Genomic DNA, 23,249 nt, shown 5'->3' with positions numbered 1-23,249 from the left:
CATATTATATTAGATTTATCTTATATTAAATTTGACTAACTTTGACAAAATCTGTAGAACAACGGAGCAACAACTATACTACCCAACGTCCGGTGGATTCAATGAAACAAATTTGATATTATAAATTCTATTATTTTCTCTCTAAATTTGATCGGCATGTAAATAAAAACAGATGGATCAGATATTCCCTCCATCCTAAATTATAAGTCGTTTTGACTTTTCTAAATAAATAAATTTTTTATGCACCTAGACATAATATATATCTAGATGTATAACAAAAATTATGCGCTAGAAAAATCAAAATGACTAGTAATTTGAAATAAAGGAGTATAAAATTGAAACGCCCCGGTCTAAACAACCAGAGCTAATCATGTATTTAAACACCAGAAAAACAGACCCTGGTGAAAATACATTACACAAGTGGTGCCACAGTCATACACAGCTTTATTTAATACGTTCGATTACAATAATAATATAAACTAGGAATACAACAGTAGCCGTGATAAACGCAAAGGTAAACTCTTCATCTGACATGGTGGCTTCTACTGCAACGGCACCACTCCAGACTTGGGTATAGGACACGAACTACTCACCTTCCTCAGGTACGAAATCAGGATCCTCTGCAATAAGTCATAAACGGGTGAGTACAAAAATACTCAGCAAGTTCCACCTCACCCTACTGGAGGGGAATGACATGCACGACGCACATTAAACACAATGCATTAGCAGTGCAACCCATGGTATGCAACTCTTTCCGACACAACCCACATTAGGTAGCTCACTAGTTGTCAGGACCACACCGTAGCCTGTCCATTCCGTGGACACGGACCATTCGAATGGATTCTACACTCTGCAGAGGTCGTACACTGTACCCACAAGCTCGACTGCCCGAACGGACAACCGACATAGCGGACACCCAGCCGTGGTCACGCCCCAGCCCGGCCGCACAAACCCTCGGGCCCTGACCCCAATGGTCTATACCCGTGAACCATCCCTGCGACCGTCAGGCTAACTAGTGGGATTAGGCTAAGTCCGGCCCATAACGGAACCTGTGGTCGTACTAGAGTAAGTTAGGTGAGATGTCAAAACAACTCGGTCCTTATGGTTCACCAGGGCAGCAACCATCCCTCAACATGTTAACTCGAGCCTACCTCCACGGTAGCACTCACCTGCCAGTCTACCACCACGGTAGCGCCGGCTCCAGCATACCTAGCTGCCCTAGCCTCAACCAAAACCCTTCATATCCTAGTCTCAACTCTGGCGCATAACTACTCACATGCATGTATGAGCACACTCAATCACTCAGGCACCGGTATATGTAATCGATCCTAAACCAGAGCTACAACTAGACGTCCTCACATGGATGCAACCGCTCACGTAGGGGTCGATGAAACTTGCCTTCGCTTACGTACGCGGCGGCGGCGGCGGCTTCCTGCTCGCGGTACTGGTCTTCTGGCTCCGGCCCGCTGTATTGGCCTTCGTACTCCTTGGTCGGCTCCTCCTCGATCACTCCGTGATCTACGGTGGAAACGGCACAACCGGCAAACAAACACAATCAAGCTATAAAATAAGCTCAAATGGAGATGAAAATAGGAGGAATAGATAGTATATGATTTGAGGAGAGTTTACGAAAAAGAGTTATATCAAAAGGAGTTGATACGAAGGAGATATTGGGTTTACAGCATTGGTTGGTGTTTATATAGAACGATTTGGATTAGGTGCTCACGGCCTGGTGGATGTTTTGGGCCTTTATTAGTATTGCGGAGGTAACGACCGGGGAGCCGCCTGCCATCTCACCTTGGTGTGGAACAGCTCGAGGAAAAGGCTCAACTGTTGGGGCTTCGTCTCATGAGTGAACTGGGCTCGTGAGAAGTGGATTAGCTAGCGAAGTGAAACAGCTCGGTATGCTTGGGCTGATGATGGAGCTCATCACGGCCTCGCTCCTTTTATTGACGAGGAGAGCAGCGGCGGCGTCGCACAGGGACCGGCGACGGCGTGGGCTGCGGCAGCTCGCCGTCAACTCAAACAGTGGCAGCACTGAAGGCGCGAGCGTCGAGGCGGCAAAGCCGGCGAGAACGCTGCAGTGGCGTGGGCGAGGTGGGGACGTGGAGGTGGGCGGCACGGCGCGGTGCTGACGGCAGTACGCGGTCCCGTCGTGGGGCCGGCATGTCGCGCGTGCGCGAGTGAAATCGAGCGCGGGTGGGGACGGCAGGGAGGGGCGTCGGCTTCCTTTATAAATGAGGTGAGGCGGTTCGCGCGGCGGAAAAATATCTCGGCCAGCGCTGTGTGCGACAACCCTGATTTATGGCGAGGTGGAGCCTACCAACAGATGAATCACAACCTATATACTAAGTACTCAAGTTTAACCAGGAGACTAACACTTACCTTATTGGAGCGACAAAGTCACAAAGAAACGCACACTTTTAAGTGGCTAGTCCAGCACTCACCCTTCTAGCTTTACCACAACTTATCTACCTTGCTCATAAGTGGATAGCATGGCAAATGGGGGGTTCTATTTATAGGTCAAGGGAAGTCATGGTATTAGGACAAGTATCCCCTTTCTAGAGAATTCCAAAATATCCTACCATTTTCAAAATTTTACTTATTACTAATTCTAGAGTATTTCTTGAAAATATCTCACTTTTGCTTAATGGAGAAGCAACTAGAGGGTTGACTTGAGAATATCCCACTCTTGCTTAATGGAGAAGGAACTAGAGGATTGCCTTGAAAATATCTCACTTTTGCTTAATGGAGAAGGAACTAGAGTGTTACCTTGAAAATATCCCACTCTCTTACTTAATGGAGAAGGAACTAGAGTGTTGTCTTGAAAATATCCCACTCTTACTTAATGGAGAAGGAACGAGAGTGTTGCCTTGAAAATATCCCACTCTCTTACTTAATGGAGAAGGAACTAAAGTGTTGTTTTGCATTTCTTTCAATAGTGATGAAAACTGGAATGTTACAAAAATGAAGGAGTATAAAGGAAGCTTTTGAAGGAGTATAAAATAAGCTTTTTACTGGCATGCTACCTGGGAAACTATAAATTAAAATTATAGAAATCTCCCGTCTTTTACACTTCGAAAGTGAGGAGCGAGAGTAATATTTACCAAGCCTAACACATGCCCACACATCTATTCCTCCTAAGATTCCAACTAATTCAAACCTCTTGAATTTTATTAACCTTAAGCTCTTCTTTTATCATCACCGGTCTCAACTATTACCAAGCTTAATCATGCCAGCAATGACTCCCCTACCATTGCCATCTCCACCCAATCGCCTACCACCACTATCGTGGGGGGCAACTTCTCTGTCGTCCCACCCATTACTGCGTTACTATCATGCCAACAATCTTCAATAGTGCCCTTTGTGGATCAAAAGACACAAACTCTCTTTCTCCGCCGCTACCTGTAATAATTCAAACTCCAATCTAAAATCATGACCATAGAATGATACTGGAGATGATAAAGAAAGGCTGGTGAAGTTATGGTGCACTTGACAGGCTATGATGGTGAAATTATGCATTCGACAAATTTTGTGCTATAGCGTTTTGATGATTCATAAAAATACATCAAAAAATAAACATTACAGCTCATAAGAATTGCGACTCCATCAATTTCTGCCCTAGTTTCTCAAAGATATTTATAAAGAACATCATCTTAAGATTCACTGTCTTAAGAGAATCTCTTAGAGTGTTTATAGGATCGCACATAGAGGTAAGTATGTATACGTATATGTATTTTCTAGAAAAAGATCGTACAAAACTACGATGGCATGGCATGTATTCCGATTGAAGACGTCACATAATATGAATGGATATCATACCGAGCATCTAACCACGTGACTGTTTTTGGGACCCACAACATAAATCCACTCTTTCTTCTTGTGGACACAGTATAAATCCACTTGAGACTCGACGCATATTAGGGTATGTTTGGTTGGTGGGATGGGTGGAGATGGAATGGAGCCGTTCCATTCTTACCAGTGTTTGGTTGGAGAACGGATGAACGGAGCGGCTCCATTTGAGGAATATACGCTGAAGATGCGGAACCATAACGCTCGGTAAAAACGAGCGGACGCGAGCGCTCGCCTCCCATGCGCGCTCAAGCACCGGTGCCCGTCACCGCCCTCCCTCTGTCGCGCGGCGCACCCCCACCGCCCCCGCCCCCCCCCCCCCCGCGCTGGCGACCGGCGCGCGCGCGCCAGCCCTCGCGCGGCGCCCGCCCCCCACCCCCGCCAGCGGCCGCCTGGAGCCCCCACAGCCCGCCGCCCGCCGCCGCCCGCGCGGTCCGCCACACCCCCCGCCGGCCTGGAGCCCCCCACCCTCGCCGGCGGCCGCCTGGAGCCCCCCCCCCCCGCCCACCGCCCGCCGCCGCCGCACGGCCCGCCACACCTCCCGCCGGCTTGGAGCCCCCCACCCCCGCCGGCGGCCGCCTGGAGCCCCGCCTGCCCGCCGCCCGCTGCCGCCGCACGGCCCGCCACACCGCCCGCTGCCCTGGAGCCCACCCCCCACACCCCCGCCGGCGGCCGCCTGAGCCTCCGCCGCCCGCCGCCGCCGCACGGCCCGCCACACCTCCCGCCGGCTTGGAGCCCCCCCACCCCCGCCGGCGGCCGCCTGGAGCCCCGCCTGCCCGCCGCCCGCTGCCGCCGCACGGCCCGCCACACCGCCCGCCGCCCTGGAGCCCACCCCCCACACCCCCGCCGGCGGCCGCCTGAGCCTCCGCCGCCCGCCGCCGCCGCACGGCCCGCCACACCCCCCGCCGGCGTGAGGCACCCCCCCACCCCCGCCGGCCTGGAGCCTCCCCGCCCGCCGCCGCACGGCTCCCGCCAGGCCCCCCACCCCCCACACCCCCGCCGCCAGCGGCCTGGAGCCCCCCCGCGGGCGCCCACCGCACGACCCCCGCCAGAGCGCCCCCCCACACCGCGCGCCGCATGGCTCCTCTGTTTTCAGTGATGGTGAACTTGATCTGTTCGGTCGGTTTCAGCGATGGTAAGTTCACCCCAGTAAACTCCAGTAAATGAGGAGGTAACCACACTCACATAGCTCTCCAACCAAACACAGAATGGAACGGTTCTACTCTAGTACACTCTCCAACCAAACAAAAAATGGAACGGCTCCGTTCTCCTTACCAAACATAGAACGGAGCGGCTCCATCCTCAGAAATTGGAATGGAACCATTCCAATTCGAGTTGGCTCCCCAACTAAACGGACCCTTAGTGACTCCACACAATATTACTGGTTATGGGCCCACTTGCAGCGAACTCCTCAGGTACGGGCCCCTCAGAAGTTTATTATCGTGCGAACTGGGCCCTGGTTGGGCCAGGCTCCCCGCAAATTCGGAGGAGACCGATACCAAGACGAAGACCAAGCGAAAGCCATGTACAAATACCACCACCTCACCGCCGTCGCTGCATCTCAAAACCTCACCACCAGCAATCGCCTTTGCTCCAAGCGCAGCCGCGAGAACCCTAACCCTAGCAGCCTCCTCTTGCAAGCGATCTAGAGGGCAGCAATGACGCCGACCAAGGAAGAGGGGCCGGCGATCGGCATCGACCTGGGCACGACGTACTCGTGCGTCGGGGTGTGGCAGCACGACCGCGTCGAGATCATCGCCAACGACCAGGGGAACCGCACCACGCCGTCGTACGTTGCCTTCACCGACTCCGAGCGCCTCATCGGCGATGCCGCGAAGAACCAGGTCGCCATGAACCCCATCAACACCGTTTTTGGCAAGCCTGTCCCCTCCACGGCTCTGTCTCTGATGCATTCCCCGTGATCGATTTTAATCTCGTGGTTATCTACATAATGTGGATTTTGCGCGCTAGATCCGTTTGTTGTGCTCGATCCATTGTTAGTTTGTTAGCTAAAAGCGAATCGTTTGGTATGTCCGCTGTGGGGTGTTTAAGTCTGCATAGATCTGATCTGGAATGTTGTTTTGTTTTCTAGTCTGTTCACATGACATATGATTGGATCTAGGAGTAGGAATTGTTTTATCCATTGTTTCAGAAGTGTTGTACATTTATCTGGAAAAAGAAACGATACTGGACTCTTTATGTTTACCGTGGATGATTTGACTATCCTTTATCACTTTTTGTATGTATTTGTTTGTTCACTTGTTGAATACATATGTTCTTTCTGTTTAGAGATATTCAATCCATGGTAGATATATATGTATCGTTGACAGACCTGCTAAGGTATTATTGCTGATCTATGGGCCATGCTGAAACTGCTTTTGACCCTTGATGAATTGCATTGTTGTATACAAAAGCTAGTCAATTGTTATCATGTATTTTACGTATATACAAAATAGAATTCTTTTATCTGTGCCAGGAGTTCCCGCAGGACACTTATTTGCAACACTATTGCTCTTTAGGACTTATTATGATTGTGACACATGGCCTTTAAAAAAATCTGTCAAAAAATTCCGCACGCAAGGGATACGATGTACGAGGACAAATTCATGTTATATGGTAAAATGTATGTTTTATATGTCGGTTGCTAAGTCGTTGCATGGTCATAGGGTCAAGTTTGTTTTTTTAAACAGGCCAGTACTTTGCTACCAAGTGCTTTCTGAATCAGTTGTAGCCCCTCGGTTGTAGAAAAATTTTATTTGGAATTTATTTGCTGTGTTGCTGCAAGTTGGAGCTATTATATTTTTGGCAGCTTCTGGACTGTAGTATCTAGTTAATAACAACTATATAGAATTCAGCCTGCATACTTGGTACTGTTCTATATTTATTCACGCATGGAAATGACCTATAGGTTACCTTTTCTATGGCCATGTATAATAGCATGGCGTAATACTTTCATTGTGGCTTCTGTTATGCTTTAAGCTCTTTTGGATCTGGATTATTTGTTAAAGTTGCCAATCAAGTATGATTGACATGAACATCTGGTACTTAAATTATATTGCAATCTTTAATGCTACTAGAAATTAAGTCGCACATGTAAATCCTGTTCCCTACGCCACATAGATATGTTCCCACATCACACAAGATGTTACCCTTCATGAATGTTCTTGTTAGGTTGGTTCCTTACATATTAGTTCAAACTGTTTTGGGGCGTATTATGATATCTTGCTTCTCCTGGTCCACTGCATCTTTAGACATTTGACAAATAAAACAGTAATATTCTAATATTATTTTTTGAACTGACACTTTTTTAATCTCTGGCATTATCACTAGTGAATTTCGGGTTACTTAATAATATCTATGGGTAAGGCTGTATGTTCAAATGATGATTCTTACGATGCTCTTTTTATGAAATTCTGCAGATGCTAAGCGTCTTATTGGCAGACGGTTTTCTGATGCCTCTGTCCAGAGTGATATTAAGATGTGGCCATACAAGGTTATTCCGGGCTCAGGGGATAAGCCAATGATTGTAGTGCAGTACAAGGTGAGGAGAAGCAGTTCTCCGCTGAAGAAATTTCTTCTATGGTTCTTATCAAGATGCGCGAGATCGTTGAAGCTTACCTTGGATCAACTGTGAAGAATGCTGTGGTCACTGTTCCTGCTTACTTCAATGATTCCCAGAGGCAGGCAACTAAAGATGCGGGTGTTATTGCCGGTCTCAATGTCATGCGTATCATCAATGAACCAGCTGCTGCTGCAATTGCCTATGGTCTTGACAAGAAAGCTACTAGTGTTGGTGAGAAGAATGTCCTCATTTTCGACCCTGGTGGTGGCACCTTTGATGTCTCTCTACTTACTATTGAGGAGGGTATATTTGAGGTGAAGGCCACAGCTGGTGATACTCACCTTGGTGGGGAGGACTTTGACAACCGCTTGGTCAACCACTTTGTCCAAGAGTTTAAGCGGAAACACAAGAAGGATATCACTGGGAACCCCAGGGCTTTGAGAAGGCTTAGGACTTCATGTGAGAGGGCTAAGAGGACACTTTCTTCTACAGCCCAGACTACGATTGAAATTGATTCTCTCTATGAAGGCATTGATTTCTATTCCACCATCACCAGAGCCAGGTTTGAGGAACTTAACATGGACCTATTCAGAAAGTGCATGGAGCCTGTGGAGAAGTGCCTGAGGGATACCAAGATAGATAAGAGCACTGTCCATGATGTTGTCCTTGTTGGTGGTTCGACTAGGATCCCCAAAGTTCAGCAGCTGCTGCAGGACTTCTTCAATGGAAAGGAACTTTGCAAGAGCATCAATCCTGATGAAGCTGTTGCCTATGGCACTGCTGTTCAGGCTGCTATCCTTAGTGGTGAGGGCAATGAGAAGGTGCAGGACCTTCTCCTCCTTGATGTGACCCCATTGTCTCTTGGTCTTGAAACTGCTGGAGGAGTCATGACCGTCCTTATTCCAAGGAACACCACCATTCCAACGAAGAAGGAGCAGGTCTTCTCTACCTACTCTGATAACCAGCCTGGTGTGTTGATCCAGGTTTACGAGGGTGAGAGGACCCGGACCAGGGACAACAATCTCCTTGGGAAATTTGAGCTCTCTGGAACACCACCACCACCCCCCCCCCCCCCCCCCGGCTCCTAGGGGAGTCCCTCAGATCACTGTTTGCTTTGACATTGATGCCAATGGTATTCTGAACGTCTCTGCTGAAGACAAGATGACCGGCCAGAAGAACAAGATCACTATCACCAATGACAAGAGAAGGCTGAGCAAGGAGGACATTGAGAAGATGGTCCAGGACACAGAGAAGTACAAGTCTGAGGATGAGGAGCACAAGAAGAAGGTTGAGGCAAAGAACTCCCTGGAGAACTATGCCTACAACATGAGGAACACCATCCAGGATGAGAAGATCGCCTCCAAGAAGAAGAAGATTGAGGACGCTGTCAAGCAGGCGATCCAGTGGCTGGACAGCAACCAGCTCGCTGAGGTCGAAGAGTTTGAGGACAAGATGAAGGAGCTCGAAGGCCTCTGCAACCCCATCATTGCCAAGATGTACCAGGCGCAGGCGCTGACATGGCTGGTGGAATGGAGGATGATGCTCCGGCTGCTGCTGCTGGTGCTGGCCCCAAGATTGAGGAGCTCGACTAAACTATTCAGACCATCATTCGTCGTAATAGTACAAGGTCATAGGTCTTTTGTTGTTACCAGCCCCAAGTGGCAATCATATATAATTTGGTGGACGCGCTGGTTATTGTTTTACAGCGTTATGTGCGCGTCATGAACGATGCATGTTTTGGGTTTACACAAATATTATATTCAGTATTCGGTTGTGGTACTTTGCTCTTCATCAGTGGTTGGTACGTGTATTGAATCATTGTAGCTTCAATTTGGTAATGAGATGATGCACTTTAACCTGGTGATGATGGTTAGCTGCTTGGACGATTATTTCCCTCATAATACATAGTATATATAATTTAACCAGGAGATCTCCGGCGAAGGATCTGGGCGGGCGGCACCGTCCCGTGCGAGTGTCGGGCCAAGGAAGAAGAAAAGGAAAGTCGCATGAGCCGGTGGCGATCTCTGGGCGCGCGCGCACCCCCAAGCCCCGGCGCTTTCAAATCCCCATCCCCCCAGCTGCCGGCCGGACGCGTCGTCGTCTTTGGCTTTAATCGATCAGCTCGCGATCGTCAGCCATGATAGTGCAGGGCGAAAGCGGCGTCCCGCCGGCCCCCCTCCCTACCTCCCCCCTCCCCTACGCGGCTAAGCAACTAAAGCGCGCGCCCGACGTACTAATCATTATCGCCTCTCTCGCCGCGCCGTCCGTCCTGGCCGGCCAGCCGGCGTGTGTTCTCCAGCAGCCTCCGATCACGCGCCGTCGGTCGTGCGATCCAGATGCCGCCGCCGCCGCCGCCGCCTTCCTCCGAGCCGCTTCGGCCGAGCGGGTCGCGGATACGTGAAAAGAGAGGTGAACTAAAGCGAGCGAGGTGATGAGCTGAGCCCGGCGGTGGCCAGGGGATGCTTTGGCTGCCTTGCTCCCACGGTGCCTGCCGGTGGGTCGCGCTTTTCACCGGCAGTTGTTCTGGCGGTTGATGCGCGGCAGGGCCGGCCCGGGGGAAATTATTGCGTCCATCGTCCATGCCACTGTGACTGACGACTGCGAGCACTCATCGATGGACCAGTGGCGGTAGGCCAGGGCCAGGCGAGAGATGGCCATGGCTACGTACTAGTAGCAGATTCATCGATCTACGATCAGCTTACATGGCACTCCGGCCACCATTGACAAGCTTTATGCCTCTGTCTGTCATTCTGCTGTGCTGGCCCAGGCACTCATGCGTGCACTGATCGTCGATGCGTATCAGTATCTGTCCATCTCTGAATCCATCGACTGCCGATCGATCGATGTTGCAGTACGCGCCATGAATAGTAAGTAGGATGTGCGTGTGCATGGCTCCTGCTTCCTGCTACCAGCAGCAGTTAGTAGCTTGTTCACTTGTCTTCTTTCCTCGCTCTCCTCCCATGCACCCAGCTTTTCACTGCTGGTGGCTAATGCTGACTCGCTGCCGCTGGATTATCGCAGCTGGGTAGCAGAGTAGAGAGCTTCGTTGAAGTAGCTTGTAATTAGTAGTGCCTGGTGGATTCGCAGGCTAATTAATTGCTGATCGATAGGTTAATCAAGCATCCTCTACCAACCTATTACAGGTCCATTAGTTTGCGGTACGGCGATGCTATATATACTATCGACCGATTGATCTCTTCGTCCCAAAGGAAACGCACCGATCGAGTTGGGGATTCAGTGCGCTACGATCGAGCTTCAGGCCGGTTGAAATGACTAGTAGTAGTAGGTAGTAGTGCACACACAATCTTCAGTGAACAAAAGGCGGGGCAGAATCTCGACTGCTGATTTTCCCTATATATATACACACACACACACAGCTCGACAGTCATGTGCTCTTCTCTATCTCGTATAAACAAACCTGGTGAGTATGTAGTCAGGCATCACATCGTCGGCCGGTTCAACGTTCTTTATATCAGTGGTACGATGATGTACATGAGAAAGCAGTAATTCAGGTGAACTGAACTCTGAAGGTTCCCGGATAGCAATGCTGCATGCAAACCTGCAGGCAGGCATGGTTCTGGCTTCTCTGCAGGAGCCTGATTTGATCTGCATGTAACTAGCTGAAACCTGAAGTCTGATGCATAATTATAGTAACAGCACTAGCTGCATGCCTAGCTGGTAACTGTCGTTATTCTGTTACAATCTGCATTGTCCTGGCACTGTGACCAGTTGACCACTGCCGCCTGATTGCTTGATAGTACCATGAATCATATCTCTGAAAGGAGTATGTAGCAACTTAACTCCTCACAAGTCCCCATGAATGAGTTCATCGATAAATGGGAAGGGTACACTTGTTAGATATGATCCTACTACACTGACAGAAACCAATTGCTGTGTTCAGTCATAGACAGGGAAAAGTGGGGTCCGTGTTAGTTTGATTGGTAGCTGGCAATATAGCCACTTAGGCGAATATAATGATGACCTAATTATAAGACAGTGAGCACAAATCCCTTGTGCTCCCACCAATTGGTGAGAAAAATAATGACACTTGCTAGGATGCATCGGTTGGGAGAATATGAATGAAAGGAAAGCTTATGCCGATTTTGATTATTAAACCATGCCATGCATGGGAGTCACTTGATTTCTAGCTAGTTATCGAAGGGAGCTAGGACCCGGCCTCCCGAATAGAATAAGAACCTCGTGATCTGTCCAGATCTTGCACAACTCGAATGTGTAAAGCTCTATCATAGTTTCAGTAGTATACAAATGGCATGTTTGCTTAACTACTCGTTCAACGAAGAAGAAACGCTGCCTAGCTTTCCTAGCTAGATCTACTACTAGAGCTAGCCTGCTCTTACATGATGCCCGCTGAGATTTCCCGGCCAGTGCTCTGAAACATGTTGCGCAGGAGGCAGGACAGATGTGTTCAACTACAGGAGATATAAAGGACTGCTGGCTGGAAACTTGGAATCAATAACCATGTATGCTCAAGCACTATTCCATGTTCTGCAAGCAACCAAAAAAAACGAAAGAAAAGAAAAGAAATGGATCCCGGCATCTCTCTCGACCTCTTCTTTCCACCTCCGTTGCTGATCTGTACACATTGCACAAAGACCAGTGTAGACGTACTTTATTGCTTTCTCTATCCCTACGTACTTAAAGTTGCCTGCTCATATACATGGGTACTGTCTAGCTATACTTGTTAACTTTGGTCCTTGGTTGCCTTGGTTGGACGGAGAGGAGGGAGGGAGGGAGAGAAGAGATCAAGAGGGAGAGGTCGAACGGGAATTCTGCACCACCACTAGCCAAGAGTCCAAGAGAGACTACTAGCAATACTAACTTTACTACTGATTGATCTCTTTCATCAATATGGACATAAAGTTGCACCTGCACATACACTAGAATGGCCCCCTAGACAACTAGTATTGCGTTGCTAGCTCACCTCTTGCTAGCTCCACATGTATACTTTTCAACACCCCTGGCCTCTATGTGTGCTAGCTTATCAATCAACCAGGGGAAAATGCAGAGAACACAACAAGACAACAAGCCAGCCTTAGCTTCCAAATAGTACTCGTACACAGGGATCCCCACCTCTCCCTGCTGCTGCCCCTAGCTAGCTAGCTAGGGTTTCCAGCAGCTTTCCTCATGCATAAAAACCGGCCCCCCTTAGTTCTCTCTTGCGTTCAATTCTCTCATGCTCATCTCCTCCTAGCTAATACTCTCTTGCTGGCTACATCCATCCATCCATCCATCCATCTCACATCCTTACGAGCTAAGCAACTAGATCTCTCTTCTCCTTTGCCCTCCCATATGTTTCACATCCAATATATATAATGCAAGCCCTCCACTAAGACCCAAAAAACAAAGGAGAACAAACCCATTCTCCTTTAATTTTATTCCACTCGCTTTCGCTCTCCCGGCGATCCCATCTTTTTCTTCGTTCCCTGGCTAGCTTTCTCCTCTTCTTCCATCCTCTCCTGGCCCTTCTCTCCTCTTCGTCCTCGCTTCGCCGTCATTCCAGTCCAGCTGCGTGGAGAGAGCTCAGCTCATATCCTGCTGGGTTCGTAGTGGATGTTATTCTCCGATCCACCTTTATTATCTCCCCATCCTTGCATGATCCCCTAAAGCGCCTATATACCCTTATCTCGCAAAGAAGCGAGGAGGAACAAACAAACCCAGAAAAAGCAAGAGAAGCTCCATCTCCCAAGTAGCTAGCAAAAGAGAGATCAAAAGAAATCAATTCTATACCATGGTCTTTTCTTCGGTTCCTGTCTATCTTGATCCACCCAATTGGAACCAGCACCAGCAGCAGGTAAAAATTTCGCCCCAAATAATCGCTCCCTTCTTTTGCTCTCTTCGTTGGTCTGGTCGTCATAGCTAGCTTCTTCATGAAAAAAGCAAAGGGGAAATGGGGAGGAAATATTCCTAGCTAGGCTCTTTTGCGAAATCTCTGGTTGCTTGAATATACCAGGCCATGTCTTTTGGTTTCGGTGATCTCTATCAATTTCGCCTCGCCTCTCTTTCTCTTCTCTTTAATTGGTGTGTGTTTGCATTGATTTGGAATGATGCTGCTTTCAGCAACAGCAAGCTCACCATGGCCAGCAGCTTCCAAGTGGAAGCGGCGGCGGCGGCGGCGTCGAGGGGCATGCTCATCATCACCAGCAACACCATCAGCTGCCGCCGGTGCCACCTCCTGGAGCTCTCATGGCTCCTCGCCCTGACATGGCGACGATTGTGATCGCTGCGAGTGGCGGCGGCGGCGGCGGCGGCGCGGGCGGTGGTGGCCCGACTGGCGGCTCATCGGTGCGCCCGGGCTCCATGACGGAGCGGGCCAGGCTCGCCAAGATCCCGCAGCCTGAGCCGGGGCTCAAGTGCCCGCGCTGCGAGTCCACCAACACCAAGTTCTGCTACTTCAACAACTACTCGCTCTCGCAGCCGCGCCACTTCTGCAAGACGTGCCGTCGGTACTGGACGCGCGGCGGCGCGCTCCGGAACGTCCCCGTGGGCGGCGGCTGCCGCCGCAACAAGCGCACCAAGTCATCCAAGTCCAACTCGTCATCGGCCGCCTCTGCTTCCGCCACGGGCGGGACGTCGTCGTCGACCTCGTCCACTACCACCGGCGGCAGCAGCGCCGCCGCGGCCGCGGCCGCCATCATGCCGCCTCAAGGCGGGCAGCTGCCTTTCCTGGCCTCGTTGCACCACCATCTCGGCGGAGATCACTACAGCACCGGTGCATCAAGGTTAGGGTTCCCCGGGCTGAGCTCACTGGATCCGGTGGACTACCAGCTCGGCGCAAGCGGAGGCGTCGGGCTGGAGCAGTGGCGCCTGCCGCAGATACAGCAGTTCCCCTTCCTAAGCCGCCCCGACGCCGTGCAACCGCCAATGTCCGGCATTTACCCGTTCGACGTCGAAGGCCACGGGGACGCTGCCGGCTTCGCCGGACAGATGCTGGGCGGCTCCAAGGTGCCCGGCTCAGCGGGGCTGATCACGCAGCTGGCGTCAGTGAAGATGGAGGACAACCCACCGTCCACGGCGATGATAAGCTCGCCGAGGGAGTTCCTTGGCCTCCCTGGGAACCTCCAATTCTGGGGTGGCGGCAACGGTGCAAGTGGCAACAATGGGGGCACTGCCAACGCCGGCGGCGGAGGCGGCGGCGGCGCTTCCGCTCCGAGCAGCAGCTGGGTGGACCTGTCAGGATTCAACTCGCCGTCGTCGGGGAACATACTGTGATGCGCCCTGCATGCTGATTGCTGCACAAAAGGTAGCCCTATTTATGCAAGCCCTGAAGCTTAATTTTTAGTCATGGCTTCTGAGAAAGTTCAACAAAGGAGTTGTGGTGCAAGATTACAGGGGCTCTCCGATAGAGATGGTGAATCGGGTAGGCAATCAAAATTAGTTCTTGTTATTGAGTTCTTCATGTGCGGTTCAACTTCTTCTTCTGCTGCTGCTGCTCTTGTTTTAGGGGGTGCATTTCTATCTATATTGTTGTCCATTTCAAGTCTATGTTGTAAACTTGTAATGCTTGCATGTTGCTAGGTTTACTAGCTTGGTGCAATGGTGCAAGGTGATAAATATATATACCTATGAGAGTTCTTGATCGAAGAGATTGAGCGAATCAACCCGTATATCTAGCAACATGCATGGTGACTTTGTTCATCTGTTATTTGAGTAAATTTGCAATAATTGGTTACTTGTGACTTACTGATTCTATGTGCTTATTATATTGTGTATGAGTGTTTGCAGCAATGCATTGGTCTAGTGCATATATGCATTCATGCTTGCAACGAACTAGATCTATAGTATGTGATGTCTACGTACGTCATGAAAGTGTGTCATGCATGCGAGGGAACACATAGCTATCGATCTATCATGGTGCATTCAATTGCACCTATCATTTGGAAATGAATAAGGTCGTGATCCATGGCAAAATGCACCATATATGTATGAGTCTCTAGCAGCTAGCTAGGATTCACATCCATGCATAGATAAGTGCAAATTTCACCATTGCTAGGCCTTCTAATAATAAAACCAAAGTATCCTTTTGTTATGTGTTATTTTTCTTCAGCTGCTGCACGCGCACGCGCGCACACACAAATATAAATATATATATATATTATATATATATATAGTTTCCTTCTAATAATAAAACTTGCGCCAAAGCTTTTGCCGCCCTTTCGAGAAAAGAAAAACACACCCATTCCAGGCACTGAACAAAAAAAGAGACTAGCTAGTACTTCCTCCATTTTTATTTACATATATCGTATTATGTTTATTCTAAGTTAAATTTGACCAACTTTGACTGAGTCTATGGAAAAATAAATCAATAACTATATTACCCAATACATTCACTATCAACGTATATTTCATTGTGGATTCAATGAAACAAATTTGGTATTGTAAATATTATTATTTTGTTCTATAAATTTGGTTAAAGTTGGCCAAATTTGATTTAGGACAAACCTAATACGATATATAAATAAAACAGAGGGAGTAGATGGAGGGACAGCATGCAGGTACTTCTTGAGAAATTATAGACTCCCATTAGTACAAGAAGAAGTTAGCTCCATTCCTAGCTAGACACACAGTTATATATTTGAAGTTATTTTAACACACAGTTATATATTTGAAGTTATTTTAACATATAATATTCACTTGGATAATAAATAAAGGCAAACAATGAAACATGATCCATGCATGGAAGCTCTAAAATACGTCCAGTTCTCCTCTTTTGAGAGATCACATTTCTGATGACACACTCACATATATAGGCAGTGCAAGTGACCCAGTTCTCCATGCATGTCCTCCTCTCACTCTCAGAAACGGTGATGGTTTCTAGGTTTCCAAGCACCAATCTCCATTCAAAGCCTTTTCCCCTGCCATTGTAATCATGGAATGTCCCCACAGCGCAGGAACAGAGGCATTTATTCATGTGCATGCAATCCAAGGAATGAATGCATTGCAGCAGCAATCTCCTTAGTTGTGCTCAAAGAATTTGTTCCCATGTTTCTTTTGGTCCTTTCGCGCCATCTTTACCTTTAGCCAGCAGCTTCGTCGGTTTCGAGGAGTCATTGCACCAGAAACTTTGCATTTCTAGAGGTTTGAAGCCAACCATTGACTGACACCATCAAAGTGTGCCTCATCCCTTCTGACGAAGCTGCAGGTTGCCCAGCCACACAGCCTGCCGCATCTTCATTTCTCCTGAAACTATTGTGTACGTGTATATCTAAGTCCATCAACCTGCGCCGCACGGCCTAGCATTTTTTTTAAAAAAATACATGAATAATGAACTTCGTGATATAGAAAGTCTTGAATTACTAGTAATATAGAAAGATAAAGATTGTTGAACTTATTTCTCATCTCTGCATTCCTTCAATGACAGGCAATATTACATCATTACATGGTCTCTCTACTGTCGATCATATGAGAAATGATGAGCCCCTGCACACACACACACACATCACGTACGTGCATTGTCCAGATATATACATCTTAAAACTTGCCACATCATGGATGTTTATGCATCTCAATTGTACGAGAGACATGCAATACTGGAACATTCTTACTGGTCAAATATCAGAACTGCAGGGGCTAACTTTAATGACCGAACGGAGTAGCATTGAATAGATATACCTAGCGGCGACATGAGCACAACTAGTCATGTTCAGATGAACCATACGTAGCTGATCAGTATTAACCGAAAGGACAACTACTATAGCTAGCTACCACCGTACCTACACTTACTTGAGGTGCAGTAACGACCTGACGAATTTTACGGGACGATTTATCTGAGCATATAGTATCATCTTCGAGGTTAATTTTGCCCTCGAGCCCATTTTTACAGAGCTAGGTACTAGCCCGTTTACATTTACATGCAGCAAGGTCTGGAAACACATTACACATATCATGGATGGGTCGGACCAGCAAGGTTTTTCTTGTCACTCCTCTGTGTGAGATCGAGTAGAAAAGCATGCAGACTTTGCATTAGACACGTATCAACTTCGCTGTGATCGCCCATTGCTGTCAATAAATCCGGCCGATTAAGATACCGCCGCTGCGCACCAAACAGCATGAAATCTGGAAAGCTAAAGTGTTTCTCTGTTTTTTTTAGAGGAAAAAAGTGTTTCTCTGTTTGCACATAGAAATAGGAGAAACACTTTAGCTGATTAAAAAGTAGCAAGTGAAACAACATGTTGGAAAAAATATATATAACACCAAGTTTTTTTTGAAAAGGAAATTTATATATATAACAAGTAACTATAAGAAGATCGAACTGTAAAGCGATAAAATAAAGCAAAACTTAGTGTATGAATGCACCCATCGTTGGCGCTAGTGCATGACGATGGTGTGAAAAATACTGCCCTAATGGATCAGACATTGACACTGCCTGCTACAGCGACTGCTACTGCTCCTTGTTAATAAGCATCTCTCTCCATTGTTTGTTTACCTGTCGCTGTCGGAGGGAATCTAAGTTTTCGTCCGCTTTCGCGGAGTCCAATGCAGTCTCCCCCTCTTGGAGAGGGAATAAAGGCAGCAGGTCTCACCCTGACCCCATCGATCTCTTCCATTTCTATGGATCTTAGCTTGTTCATCAAATCAATACGTACATCATTAGAATTTAATTTAAAAAAATACAGCATTAGAAAAGTCATGCTTAATTAAACTAGAGAGGAAATTTGCATATTATTGTTCCTGTTCATCACTCAAACACGTCTCCACATACCCCGCCCTCAATTAATTCTTAAAACCAGACCACTTCAACGTTAATGCTGGTATTATATATTGGTAGTAGCCTATTTTGTGTAGTTCTAACATATTTACAAATTATTACCCACCTGCGGCCTTTATTAGAAAAAAAGTTTAACCTAGACATGCTTACTTGGTCTTAAGTTATTTATTCACCTCCGACATTATATAGAATAAACCCAAAGTACCCACCAATAATTGCTTCTAATAATTACTACCACTCTATATATGCCATCATGACAAAAGTAACCCAAACCAAATACATGCTTCTAGTTAAATTATCCATGACGACAACAAGTATAGAAAAATTAAGTGGTGGAGGTGTGGAAGACCAATACACATATATAATGAATATCATAACATGGGGAAAAACCTTTTCTGATAAGACTCTATTCAGCAAGGATTACCAAAACATAGCCTATGTGCACACATCAGTCACCTTAAATCCTAAACCATAGTCATTTTGGAAGTTCTATATAGTATCCGTGTTCTAAAATATTTCTAGCCTGCACCCGGACGCATGATGGATTATTATCGAACTACTGTTAGATAACTATATATATATATATATATATATATATACAGCGAGAAACTAGTCGCCAAATTAACACTTATACTCGATAAACATCATCACTCTGAGCAATCATTTTTCTTTCTGGAATCACATTTATTTCCAATAAATTTGTCCCTTCTACGTATTTGTTTCATACCCAGCAAAATATAGTTTAAGGATATGATAAGGCTTTTCAGTAAACTACGCATGGAAGCGTCCGGATCTCCTTCAATTCATTCCGTGCTTGTTATCTCGCTTTCTCATGTTGAGAATTGGGATGGCGGATCACCCTTAAAAAAATAAAATCACCCTTCAAAAAAAGGGAATTTGGGATGGATGTATGGAACGAATGACCTTATTAGCTAGCTAGCTTTCCACCCCTGTCGCGCATCAACATCGCATGTGCAATAATGCTGAGATTTCTTGAGAGCGAATCGAAATTCCATCCCACCGGGAGATCGATCGAGGACCCAGCAGCCAACGGGCGTACGTGGGCCTTCCATTACTCAAGTTGATACAGTATCAGCCGTCGAAGCTTGCATTGGCATTGGCATTGGCATTGGCCGAGCACCAGCAGAACACAGCAGCTGCAACATGCTTGCTGCCAACATGAGAGAGAGAGAGAGAGAGAGAGAGAGAGAGAGAGAGAGAGAGATATGACAGCTCTGCAGGAGGACAGCTGGTGGTCGGGGGTATCAGATTCCTGTCAGATCTATTGACTGTACTGCAAATCACACGCATAGAGGGGGATCACAAAAAATGGCAGCTTTACCTTTATACACGTACACACCAGCTGCAGGCCAGCCCTCGCTTTTTTTTCTTTCTTTCTCTTTGGGGGTCCTACTATACGCTAGCTGCTGGCTCTGGCTCCCTTGCCTTCCTTCCCTGGGTGTTGTTGTTGTCTCGTATTCTCATGCAGCATTGTTGCAAGCAGCATGGCTCGATCGTCTACCTAGCAGTAGCAGTAGCCATATGGGGTGGGTGGGTGACTGGTGATGAGGCGGTAACTTTCTCGCTCGTTTGGATCCTAGCTAGCTCCTTCTCTTTTCCCTGCAAAATTAAAGTTTACCATGGTAAAAAGCAGCAACAGTAGTTTTCATAGTTACAGTTGTATGTTGTCCGCCTCGCTTTCTTACACAGAGAGAGAAAGAGTGAGAGTGATAAAGAGGGAGATCGAGACACAGATTCTGCGGTTGGCCTCACGTTGCGTCACATGAAAACAATCATGGATTATTGCATTGCATGGACCAGGAGAAGCCCGCGGCCTCTGATCACGCACCCATGCATGCACGCACGATACATGAAATATTACCTTGAGATAGATGGAGCGACATTCTCTTGTGTAGTTGTGTATATTATACATTAGACAAATATGTTCGTGCGTTGCTACGGACAAAGCTGATATAGGTATTGGATAAGTATGTCGCACGCATATTAATTTGTAGGAATCTACGTGATCGAGTCGTGGACGGAGGGTTAGTTGGTCTAACTCGCATATGGGATGGACTAAGTCCCACCTGTCAATGACACAAGGTGGATCAACTAAAAATTTAGAAAAAAAATCTTACGTGCTTTAGAAATAAGTATATAGATCTAGCTAATAATAATGTACTGCTCCAAGATATACTATATACTAAGTACATGGATGTGTGGATGAGCGTGTATGAATGCTATATATATGTATTTCTTTTGATCTCTGGACAAGATCGAGGACAAGAAGGAATGTGCGTGGTGTTCCAAATAGTATGTTAATGAACTAGCTAGGTTAGCTTTGTGGCATCCATATATATACGCAGAGATCCCAACGCAATAATGCGTGCCCAAGAATGAAGAATCTGATGCTCTTTTGGACTCACTATACATGTAACGTTTGCGACGATCGAGTGAGATCGACCTATATATCCTTGGGAGTTGGGAGCACGAGCTTGGCAGTTGCTCCTGCCTCTACTACCACTACCGGCTGGCTCTACAACAGAAAGTGATACCAGTTTTCAAAAAAAAAACGGCTCGCTTCGAGCCGGCCACACCAAATCATGCACACAGTTGAATGCACATACCAAAACAAACAATACGCTACAGATCGATCACTGTGGGCACGCTAATGAATTCACGATGCATTGCATTGCCTGCTTGTTGCCCAGGGCCACCTGTAGCTAGCTAGCAGCTTCATCAGATAGCTTTAGGCGTGCACTGTCGACGAGTCGACGATCGATGGATCTTGCGTACTGTGGGCCTCATCAGAGTTCAGAGATCGATCGATCTTGTGCACGTATGTCTTAGCGGGATACTGCCATGCATCTACTACTGTGGGCCTTGTTTTGCTTGCTCTGTGTGTGTGTGTGGGGGGGGGGGGGGGGGGTGGGCGCGAACCTGCACTAGTGCACGTAGGAGGCCAATGCTGCGAGTATGCAATAACCAGCAGCATATGGGCGCGAGACGACATGAGGATTGGCGGCCCCACCCATGCACATGTGTAATGTTTAGGATCGTGTGTTGTTTGTTGACGGCCTGTAGTACGTAATCCATGAACTACTGTTGCTAATATATCTGCTGCAGGGCCATGCACGCACGATCACAGTAACCTGATTGGACGTCCCATTCGATATTGTTTAACCTGCCCTGTGCTGTGGTTACAGTAGTACTGGTGGTGCATGCCTCCCCACCCTCTCTCTATAGTATATATGATATATATTTTTGTTATTCGATCCACCTGATGAATTATTTAGACAAAGTGCAAGTAGTGCACGATAGTGTAAAAACAATCCTGACGATCAGTGTCGGTATTTCGATCACCGGCTAGTAATTTATGCCGTATTTCTCTGTGGTTCAATGGCTAACAACCGAATGTAAGGGTTTAGACTGGTTCGGGCGAACGCTCTACTACGTCCAGTATAAGATGGTGTTCTTCGTATTCCTCACGTTCGAATGTTGGGTGCTTACAACGGGACGCTTGCAAGCGGTGCGTACGTGCGAGTGTGGTTGCGAGAGAGAAGAGAAGGCCCAGCTCCACCTTATTTATGTGGTGGGCTAGGCTACATTGTGTGAGAAAGAGGTATCTTCCCCCATGGGTCGGCTGCCCTACACATATCCTATTCGGAGCCCGCGTCCGATCGTATCCTGCCGTTTGCAGAAGTCAAGTCAGGTCCATCAGGTCTGTGGTGCTGTTCAACACGTTCTTGATCCTGTCCGCCATCCCCGTGGCAGGGGATGGCGTCGTCGTCCTCGCGGCGCGCCTCCCGGATGCGCCGAGGGCGGGCCTCTCGACGGGTCGGCAGGCTCCAACCTCCCCTTCGCCAGTCGGGAGGTCAGGCGCCTCGGTTGCGGTGGCTGCCGGGTTTGTGGCAGGGCCCACTAGCTTGGCGGGCTTGCCCTCCCTTACGTCTGATGGCAGAGGGTGACTCGGTACGGTCTGTCACATCATGCTAACGAAGCGGGAGTGCAGCTGGCGTGAGCGCCGGTTGCGGCGTCATGATGGTCCGTTGGACCCGGGGCGCCCCGCCGGTCCTTCGATCCGTAGACGGTCTTCTACCATACTATCAGAGAAGAAGCGTGCACGTACGTCTTGTCAAATCTTTAAGAGTTAATAACTCTCCACGCCTTCCTCAGGAAATCTGGCGGCCGGGCTCCCTCGGGGGCTGGCTCGGCTCTTCCGGCCCCTGCAGCGATGCGAGGGGTCGGGGAGCGCCCCGTGGCTCATGCCCTGCTGCTCCTAGGCCTTGACCACTGATGGACCTACGCTAGCCACGTCTTTCGTCCCACCGGGCCGGATCGCCTCATGGCATCCGGCTAACTTCTGCTTTGGCCCCTAAGGGCCGCGCTTTGGATACCTACGATCCATAATCCAGTCAACCAGTAGTGGTGTCTATAGGCTTCGTTCTAGGCTGCTGCCCATAGGCTATATCTCACGGATCAGTCACTGTTGGATGCATGCATGCATGATCTGTATATTGCGCGCACCCGTAGGTCGTCGTATCCCAGCTCGATCTTGTACATGCATGCGGTCAAAGAGATCTAGTGGACGTGCCATCTATCACTACTACTGTCCGAGCCACGGAGCCAGGACGAAAAGAGAGAGCTAAGCTGGCAGCAGGCAGGCAGGCAGTCAGGCAAGGAAAACAGCAGGCAACACGGCGCGCGGCCGGGCACAGATGACAGACTGAACCCCGGCCCTGTCCGAGCTAGTGTGGTGTCCGTCCTCATCTGCCCGTGTCCGTCCGTTCATCCACGTATCCATCACCCAACCGCTCGACGTGTGCAGGCATGCATGGACACAGCTGCGTGCACGCACGAACGCAGGCCCCGGCCTGGAGGCTCGTACGTACGTGCACGCGCCGGGCCGGGCCGGGGACTGGGGGCACAATAGGTCTCGCTCACAGCTCGGAAGAGTCTCGTCTCGTCTCGCTCGCTACGTCAGTTCAGAGGCCGCGTCCGAAGTACCTGCGCGCAGCAGGGGCACGGCCGCCGGGGCGTGGTGGTGGTTTGTCCGGGCTCTCCGGGACTCTTGCTGCCCAGCGACTAGCTACAAGAGGCAGGATTCTT

The 23,249-nt window shown here is 48.5% G+C and overlaps 1 protein-coding gene and 1 pseudogene across 1 annotated transcript; both read left to right on the top strand.

Annotated features, from left to right (window-relative positions):
- Positions 1 to 5,425: 5,425 nt before the first annotated feature.
- LOC112876847 lies at positions 5,426 to 9,143 on the top strand (annotated as a pseudogene).
- Positions 9,144 to 12,329: 3,186 nt separating this feature from the next.
- Positions 12,330 to 15,016, top strand: LOC112873745 (dof zinc finger protein DOF2.4-like). Its single transcript, XM_025936792.1, has 2 exons — positions 12,330 to 13,226; positions 13,493 to 15,016. Exons 1-2 carry the CDS (start codon positions 13,164 to 13,166, stop codon positions 14,642 to 14,644), a joined length of 1,215 nt encoding a protein of 404 aa, XP_025792577.1. The 5' UTR covers positions 12,330 to 13,163; the 3' UTR covers positions 14,645 to 15,016.
- Positions 15,017 to 23,249: the final 8,233 nt, after the last annotated feature.

The sequence above is a fragment of the Panicum hallii genome, chromosome 9, assembly GCF_002211085.1.
Source record: "Panicum hallii strain FIL2 chromosome 9, PHallii_v3.1, whole genome shotgun sequence".
Classification (NCBI taxonomy): Eukaryota; Viridiplantae; Streptophyta; class Magnoliopsida; order Poales; family Poaceae; genus Panicum; species Panicum hallii.
The sequence above is the reverse complement of the archived record's forward strand: the minus strand, read 5'-3'. Positions and strand labels throughout refer to the sequence as shown.